General features: G+C 39.9%; 1 protein-coding gene across 1 annotated transcript; it reads left to right on the forward strand.

Moving 5' to 3' along the window:
* The first annotated feature begins 1,968 nt into the window (after positions 1-1,968).
* Positions 1,969-8,523, forward strand: LOC127099195 (uncharacterized). Its single transcript, XM_051037377.1, has 2 exons — positions 1,969-3,253; positions 8,051-8,523. The coding sequence occupies exons 1-2, from the start codon at positions 1,969-1,971 to the stop codon at positions 8,521-8,523; spliced, it is 1,758 nt and encodes a 585-aa protein (XP_050893334.1).
* The last annotated feature ends 624 nt before the right edge of the window (positions 8,524-9,147 follow it).

Genomic DNA, 9,147 nt, shown 5'->3' on the forward strand with positions numbered 1-9,147 from the left:
CTTATCAAGTGTTTGTTGTCCATTAAATAATTTTCTTAATTAATTCGAATGAAAAAGGACCATTGGAATCTAGCATTCCGATGGAACCCTGAATTATCGATCTTGGGGCTTATGTCTCGTTCTTAAATATTCGTCTTTCAAAACTCAAAAAATACTTGATTCCTACCTAAACACTTTTTCAATAAAGATGGAAATGGAACATGGTGTATACCGTGCACTCCTGAGATTAAGATTCAAGGTGGATGCCCTACCTATCTTAGCTCTCGCCATCGTCTAAAATTTTCAATGCGGTTTCTTCAAACCCCTTTCTCAATCAAACCTAAAAATGCTTAATCTTTATTAAACACTTTTGTCAGTAAAGATGGAAATGGAACATGGTGTATACCGTGCACTCCTGAGACTAGGATTCGAGATGGATATCTCGCTCATCCAAGTTCTCGCCATCACTCAAAATACATCCAACCAATCAAACTCTTTTCTCGCCGCCGTGCGACTAATCAAAAACCTTTTTCATAAACGAAACATATATTGTCTTAAGGTGATGCAAAACAATGTTTCAGCCATGATTGTTGAGTCGAGATAAGTGACGCTTTTTCGAATGTAGATTTGTAAATCCATTAGATGTGTGGTATACGTCCGCTCCTCATCTGTTTTGGGTAAAATAATGTTTTTCATCAATTAATACAATATAGCTCTAGCTAAAATCGACCAACAAACAAACATTTTTCTACCCAGAACTACGTAAGCCTTGATTTCTCTGTTGAGATACGTAGGAGCAGGATTTGTAAATCTTGTCAGGCCCATTAATAAAAAACTTAGGTTTAGTCCTTCGTTAAAAAAATCCAAAAACGTTTCTTCTATTCTTTCTCTCCCTCATTATAATTTGATAAGACTAACATAAGCTAACATTCAAAACTAAACTAACTAAACGGTTCCCGTTGAATACAACGGGCGTGAGGGGTGCTAATACCTTCCCCTTGCGTAACCGACTCCCGAACCCTGATTTGGTTGCGACGACCAATAATCATTGTTGTTTTGTCTTGGGTTTTATCGATATTTCCCCTTTCCTTTTTAGGAATAAATAAATGTTCTGTGGCGACTCTGTTCAGTCCATCATTGCGAGCGTGCGATTTTGCTTCGCTTAAAGTCGTATCCCCATTTTTCGAGGTGCGACAGATGGTGACTCTGCTGGGGACAGGAACATCCTTAAGTGAGTCAACCCTAGTTCAGTTAAGTTTTCGTATGTGTGTTAGCTTTATTTGTTTATTTTTTTCTTCCTTTGTTATATGCTTTCTTTATCTCTGTTTTATCGCATTTTTATATCTGTATATATATCTATGTGTAGGTGTTGGGATTTTGATATCATGAATAAAGCTCTACACCCGAGCTTTGGAAAAAGAAGAGAGAACACATAAGTTTAGAATTGGAAGTTGTGTAGTGTTAGTCCCCAAGGGCCACTCCTTGCGTGCCTAGCATGAAGACTCCCCTAGAGTAGACCTGTTTGTAGATCTCGTTATAAGACAGCTAGCCTGTTGCATGACGTTGATTCATGAAGGGTCCATGACTCTAGGACCCCCTCTTAGAACCAGTTCCTGCTTTGGTGGTTGTGTAATGTTGGACTCCAAGGGCCTCTCTTTGTTGCACCCAACATGAAAACCCCGCTCAGAAGAGACCTTTCGTCACTCTTGTCATAAAGCGGCTAGCCTGTTGCATGATGTTGATACGATTATGGTCCATGACTCTGGGAACCTTATCAAAAACGTAGAAACTATCCTGTGAGTGGGTTTATGGGTAACCAACTTAGAACTATCTATTAAGCAGCCTACCAAATAGGGTGTTTTGAGTTACCTTATCCCAAAACCAAATACCATGCATTCATGATCATTTTCATAACATCATGACACTCATACAAAATTTTGTTTTCAGGGAATTTTTGAACACGTAGTTGCTAAGTACAAAAAGTTTGTAATGGGTTCAGAAAGAAGGAAAGCATTACCATTCAAAGCCAAAATGCCAGATACCGCCAACATATCAAGACTTTTGAATGAACTTCCCGCATGCTTCAGGGTTACTTTGCAAGGAAAGTTTGGCCATATTTTGGATCTTCTCTCCGTAGATGTTCAAACACCAGCCATCACCGCTTTAGCTCAGTTCTATGATCCTCCGCTTCGAAGTTTCTTATTCCAAGACTTTCAGTTGACTCCAACCTTGGAGGAATTCGACCGGCTCTTGGTATTTTCTATGAAAGGAAGGACACCGTATAATAGGATTGGTCAGGTACCTGAGGTAGAGATGTTAGCCCTTGCCCTCCATATCCCCATATCTGATGCATTGGCTAATTGGAAGAAAAGGGAGAATCTCTTTGGTTTTTGGAGGGCTTACCTAGATGAAGAAGCAGAAAGGTTGTTTGAGATACGTCATTGGGATGCATTGGCAAATATACTAGCTCTTCTCATATATGGGCTAGTATTGTTCCCAACCCATGAAGGTTTTATAGATTCAGCTGCCATAAGTATCTTTTGGGCCGTTTGGAAGGATAAACAAAGTTTGGTTCCTCCACTATTAGCTGACACTTTTCATACTTTGCATACTCGACATCAAAAGAAGAATGGAATGTTGATATGTTGCCTTCCATTGCTCTATAATTGGCTTATCTCATATGTGTTCAAGCCTGATGCTCACATCAGTGAAATGTCCAATGGGGAGTGGGCAAGAACTCTGGTGTCTTTGTCTAGTAAGGATATCATTTGGTACCGACACAAGCTGAATGTCGAAGAAATCATTATCAGTTGTGGTAGTTTCCCAAATGTACCACTAATAGGATCTAAAGGTTGCATCAGCTACAACCCCATGTTAGCTTTGCGACAGTTTGGATATCCTATGCGTGGGAAGCCCGATGGTAAAGAGTTAGAAGAGATGGTTTTGAATGATATGGGAACCAACGATCCTTTTCTCCTCCGTAAGATCATTCGATCTTGGGAAAAGGTGTATACCAAAGGAACAAAATTAGTAAAGAAGAACGATGCAACAAGGGTTCCTTATCAGCAATGGATCTCGGAGAGGATCAAAGTTGTGAAGCTCCCTTTTTCTATAGAGATTCCTCTAAAGTCTACTTCACCAGAACCAGTCCCTGTTTCTCTTGAAGAGGTGGAAGAACTTCGAGCCATGGTAGCTAAACTTGGAAAGGAGAAAGATGATCTGCAATCTGAACTCTACAAAGAAACTGGGAAAAATATGATTCTCAAAAGGAAGAGTAACCAAAGTGTCGCATCACGCGAAAAACCGGCGGGAAAACAAGAACAACAGAGCCGCCACCGTGCGTTATTTATCCCAAAAGAGGGAAAGGAAACGCTCAGAGTAAACCTGGGAAAGGAAAGGTCTCGCGACCAAAGAGAATGGGATCGGGAGTCGGTTATGCGAAGGGAAGGTATTAGCACCCCTACGCATCCATCGTACTCGACGGGATCCACGCACAATAGAAAGGAAAATGGTTGCTAAACACTGCTCAAACACACACACACTGGCTGAAAGAGACACAAGAAAACAAAAGAGACTGACTCGGCAGGACATCGCATCATGGGCCTACTTAGTCTATCAGGCATAGACATCAGAGTCAAAGTAGTTCGGACTGGGGAAACGACACATGCTCGCTAGGATGTCGCATCCTATGCATACGTATCTCCTTGGACGAAGGAGAATCAGAGCATTCGTAGCTCGGCTGACACGCACACAAACAGACACAAGCAAAGGCAAACGTGGAGCCCGAATGCCAATCACTGGACTTACATCAGCATCCGAACCAAAACACACACAAGAAGGAAAACATGGAGCCCGAATGCCAATCACTGGACTTACATCAGCATCCGAACCAAACAAACCCACGATGGAACCCGAATGCCACTCGATGGACTTACATCAGCTTCCAAGCACACGACAACACAAAACAAAGACACAGGCGCCCGGAGAGATCTGCTCATCTCCTGCCTACGTACCTCATCTGGTATGAGGATCAGGGCGACGTAGTTCCCCTACAGAGGGATAAAGGACTAGCCTAACCAGATAACAGAGGGAGACACAACTAGGGAGACTACGGCTCGAGCCTAGATGTTATCATGCAAAATCATCCCTAAGTTAAGGTTTCTAGCTAACTTGCACAGGGAGCAAGCCTATCCTAAATATGACTTGCACAGGAAGCAAGCCACACCTAACTTGCACAGGAAGCAAGCTAAACTAAACCTGACTTGCACAGGAAGCAAGCTAAAGCAATCACACAAGCACAAGTAGCACACACTATATGCAAGCAATGGGCTCAAACAAGGTCAGGTTTTAGTCGAGGGGTCATATCAACCTCAACAAACAAACCACTGGAACTGGGTAGTGTTAGCTCTTAACCTTGCCATTGAGGGGCTAAGGTGAAGCAGATAGAAGGTGAGTGAAGATAGGACTTCACAGTTCTTATCCCTGGCCTGGGAGAGCTTAAGACAAGAATGTGTGGGTTCAGAAGGTGGGAACCCTCCTACACATTTGAAACTGACTCAACTGTACAATTGTACAAGATCTTGGGTTTGTATCTGCAATGCATCAACACAGTGGTGTGAGCAAAGCAGATGACACACAGAATAGCAGGGGATGGATTGCACATCCCTTGTGTCTGCCAATTGCCTCTTCACTTAGGAGGTCTTTGACTCTATACAAGGACAAATGTAAACAGTCACAGACATTGCCTCTTAAGGAGGACTTCAGACAGGTGCCTGGCCAAGTAACAGGCCAGGTCTTCCAGACTACATGGAGTAAGGAAATATACCTCAATGCAAATTGCTACTCAAGCAAAGCAAAGCAAAGTTCACAAGGAACTAAAAGCAACTAAAGATACCTGAAACCAGTCAGACAACATTAGTACACAAGTCAAAGTTAAATCAAAATGAAACAAAAGTCAACAGTCAACACAAGCAGATAAATGTGCAATGCACAAGGCTCAAGGCATGTGAGCCAAGCAACCTACAAGACAAAACAAGTTAGTCATGATATTCAATCAAGCTCAATCATTTTGTATTGATCTCTTTGGGTATTTGTTGCTTAACCTGAAACAACAAACTTAAACATGAGCAACATGACCACTAGGACAAGCCTAGGGTCAAAAAGAGATAAGAAAGTCAAAACAGCAAATGAATTTCAATCAAAATCAAGTTCAAGCAATCAAGAAGCAAACTCAATTGGTTTCATGTTCATATCAATCATCATCATCATTTCATGAACAGATTAGGTCAAAGCATGGCATTTAGAAGCCCATAGAAGTCAACAGCAAGACTCAACTCAAAACCAATCATAAACAATCCCAAAAATCATCAAATAAATCATGATCAAACATAATCCATAGCATGGTAAGCACACCAAATTTCAACTCAATTGGATCATGGGAAGTAGGTCAATGAAAATCAGAAAGGCAAGGTAAGTTCAAACATGCTCAAAGAAGTCAACCAAACATGTATCAACTTCAAAAAATCATAACTCAGTGATAGCATATGAGAAATGAATGGGATCAACACCATGATAAACCTTAAGATGTCTACTAATCACATGTAAAATTTCATGTCCATCTAATAAAGTATGAGAATTTCACAAATGAAATGGGAACATGTATCACAAAAAGTCAACATATGACCAAACAGGGGAGAAAAATCTCAAACAATTAGGAAATGCCACAAATAAATCCAAGAAAAATCACATGTAAACTAGACATACTCAAGTACTTTCATGCAAAAATTCAATCCAATTTGAGGTCAAGAGGCATGGTAAAGAAAATCAAGAAGTTGCACATCATTGGTGTGACACAAATTGTCACACCCTAATTCAAAAAATCATAACTCAACAACCAGATAAGATAAATTCACAAACTCTAAACCAAAATCACCATGAATGTGTCTAGTTTAAGCACAAAAAATTTGGGAGCCATTGGATAAAGCATCATCATTTCACAAATGTTTTGGCAAAGTGTACAAAATATGAGCATATGTCATAAACCCTAGCACCAATTAAAATCTATCCATGCAAAAATTCTGGAAAAAATATCATAAAAAACTAGAGGTCAAGATGAACATTTCACAAAAAATCCCATCCAATTTGGATTAAAATTGAGTGACTTATGATTTTCCTAAGTTTGCCATGCCAAGTGAAATAAAAATTGAAAAATGAAATGATTTAATTAAATAATAAAACCGGGAATGGCAAAACGGTAAATAAGGGAGTCACTAAGTGAAACGCCGCGTTTCACTTAGTGAGGTGGCGTCCGGTCATTGGTTTCATGGCCCAGAAGTTGGGAGGGACATGCAATGCAAGGGCGAAACGTGTTCTGGGCAGGAAATTAGGGTTCGTACGCTACAGTAACATCATCATCACTTCCAAAATCGTGAATGAACTTTTGTGCCCAGAAAATGAAATCCAACATATCAAACGAAACATCTAAGAACACAAATCAACATTCTACCATTTATTTTCATCAACTCAAGCTATCACATGAGATATAAGCAAAAACAAGTTTGAACATGAAACTTTAAAGTCAGATTTCTCTCAGCACAAGCAACCAAAATGCACGATTCAAAGCTTAATGAAACCAGCAAAGTGAGATCTATTAGAAGCATGGCATAGTTTAGCAAAATAAGGAGGTCGAAATCTTACTTGTTCTTGAAGAAAATGGTGAAACAGTTGGGATTTGGTGATGTTGGCTCAAAACAGTTGCTCACCCAGCTTCCCAATGATGAATGTTTGAAGAAATTTTGCTCAAGAGTGCCTGGTTTTGCTTCCATCCCAATCTTCCATGAGTGAAGCTTGATGTAGCAGTCGTGTAAACAGGCCTTACAATTGGTGTGTGAGGGTTGGAATCAGCTCAACAAGGGTGATGGATGATGGAGCAACCAAGGCCAGGTCGGGTCCTTGAGGTTTTTTGACAGAATTTTCAAGAATGGAAGAAGATGAGAATTTGAGAGAGTGAGAGTTCTGTTGGTTTTTGTTGGCTGCTAGGGTTTCTTTTGGCAGAAAATGAACCTATATACTTCTGTTTATGGTTTTCTAATTGAATGCTAAACACAAATTAGTTTAATTGTAAGTTTTGCTAAATGACCACTTTGGCTTGAATGGTGAGGTGTAAGGGCTGTAGCACGAAAATGGGCTTTGTAACATGACCAAAATGCAATTTCAGAACATGTTTGAATGGCCAAATTGATTAGAAATGGTTATCTCAAAAATTCACTTTTGTACCACACTTGAAATAATTCATGTAAGTGAAAAAAAAGCCATTTTGATTTGTAATATTTTGGTGCATGATGGTTGCATATTTGGAAAGAGGGGATCAAATGTGACTTGTTGCAAAAAACCCCACCCAATTTGGCCAAATGGTTTGAGAGATATGGCCTTTTGAAGTTCAAGAATTTTTGAAAATGAATTGATCATAACTTGCCAACCATACATGGGAATTGAGAGTTCTTGGACTTTTTGGAAATGGGAGAACAAGATCTTCAACTTTCATGTTGGGCAAAAATTCATTTGAAGCTTGTATCATGATGTAAGTTTGGGATCAAGAAGTTTCCATTTTTGGCAGGTTTCAATTACAGGTCCAGTTTCTATTTTTGGAAATTTCTGATCTGGCTTCAAATTCTTCCATGATGATGTTTGACATGTTATATGAAGACTATATGGACATGAATGAGACCTCTCAAACCCAATTTCCACCATCAAATCACTGATTAAATGCACAGTTGACCAACAGTTGACTTTTAGGGTTTCTGGTGAACTGAGCCATGACTGATGACTTCTGAACATCCAATCCTTGACCAAAATACTTCAAAAGGACCCCTAGGTCATGTGAACATGTTGGACAAACCCTAGGGCCTTGGCTCAATGAGAATTGCACTTGCTTGCTTGATTGACTGATCTCCTGACCAGTTTGACCTAATTCTTCTGATGACTTGCACTTGAGGCAAAGGGGACAATGCAATGTTATGCAGTGGACCATGTTATGTTATGACCAAATATGAAAATGTATGTACGATGATAGGTGCAAATTTGAGGTGCTACACAAAGGAAGGAATTGAGCAAGATCTCAAGGAAAGAGTCTTGGAGTGCCTAGATCAGGCTGATAGTGGATTAGGTTCACTCTGTGATGAGTTAGCTAAGGCTAAAAGAGATGGACAAGAGTGGAAGCATTGGTCGGACCTAGCCACTAAGCAAAAGAAGGAGGTAAGAGAGGAGCTTGAAGCCCAAATACAAGAACTGAAGGAGCAACTTCGAAGCTCCGAAGCTGAAGTGGTGCGTGAAAGACGTCTTAAGGAACAAGCCCAAAGAACCTCTCAAATATGTCCTAAAGCCTGGGAAAAGAAGTGTGATAAGTTGAATACCAACAAGGAGCTAGCTAGTTATTGGAAGGAACAATATGAGTCTCTGAAGAGCCAAAGCATGGGTTGGTTAAATCATAGGAAGCATCTGAATGAGATATTGGATGAGTATGAATGCACCATCAACCTTCTGTAGCCAAGCCTTGATGCATACCATACTAAGTTGGCTAACCTCATAGAGTTTTGTAATGGCGTGGCCATAGACTTACCATGGAAATTAGAAAATGCTCTAGAGGACATGGATGAAAATAACACTCATCCTTCGGCTCATGACCTTGTTTTGCTTTGCGAAAGGATGATGCGAAAATTCAAAAAAGAATTGAAGGCACACAAAGAGCGAGTTGCTAAGAAGACTCTTTAAGTTGTTTGCTTCGTGTTATTTCCAATTTTTTGTATTTGGCTTAATGTTTTGTACCCACTTTGACTATGTACTTCGTACTCTTTGGCTTCATTGAATGAATGGGTATTGAATTTTTGAATCAGCTTCTGACTATTGTTTTCTATTTCTGTTCACATTACTTTCAAAGTGCGTGCTCAACAACTGCAAAGTTTATAAGAATCCCTAAAAATAAATAAACATAAAATGCATTCATACATACATTCATGCATTCTCCATATAAATAAATAAAAACTCATTTTGTTTTCTCTATCAGTTGTTACACATTGAGTCCTCAACACCACTACAACACCAGAGCCAGCGCTCGTCGAAGAATGGCGGACCAAGAACAAGAATTGGAGCGAGTAAGCTCAGAACTCAAAG

The sequence above is a fragment of the Lathyrus oleraceus genome, chromosome 1 (genome assembly GCF_024323335.1).
Source record: "Lathyrus oleraceus cultivar Zhongwan6 chromosome 1, CAAS_Psat_ZW6_1.0, whole genome shotgun sequence".
Classification (NCBI taxonomy): Eukaryota; Viridiplantae; Streptophyta; class Magnoliopsida; order Fabales; family Fabaceae; genus Lathyrus; species Lathyrus oleraceus.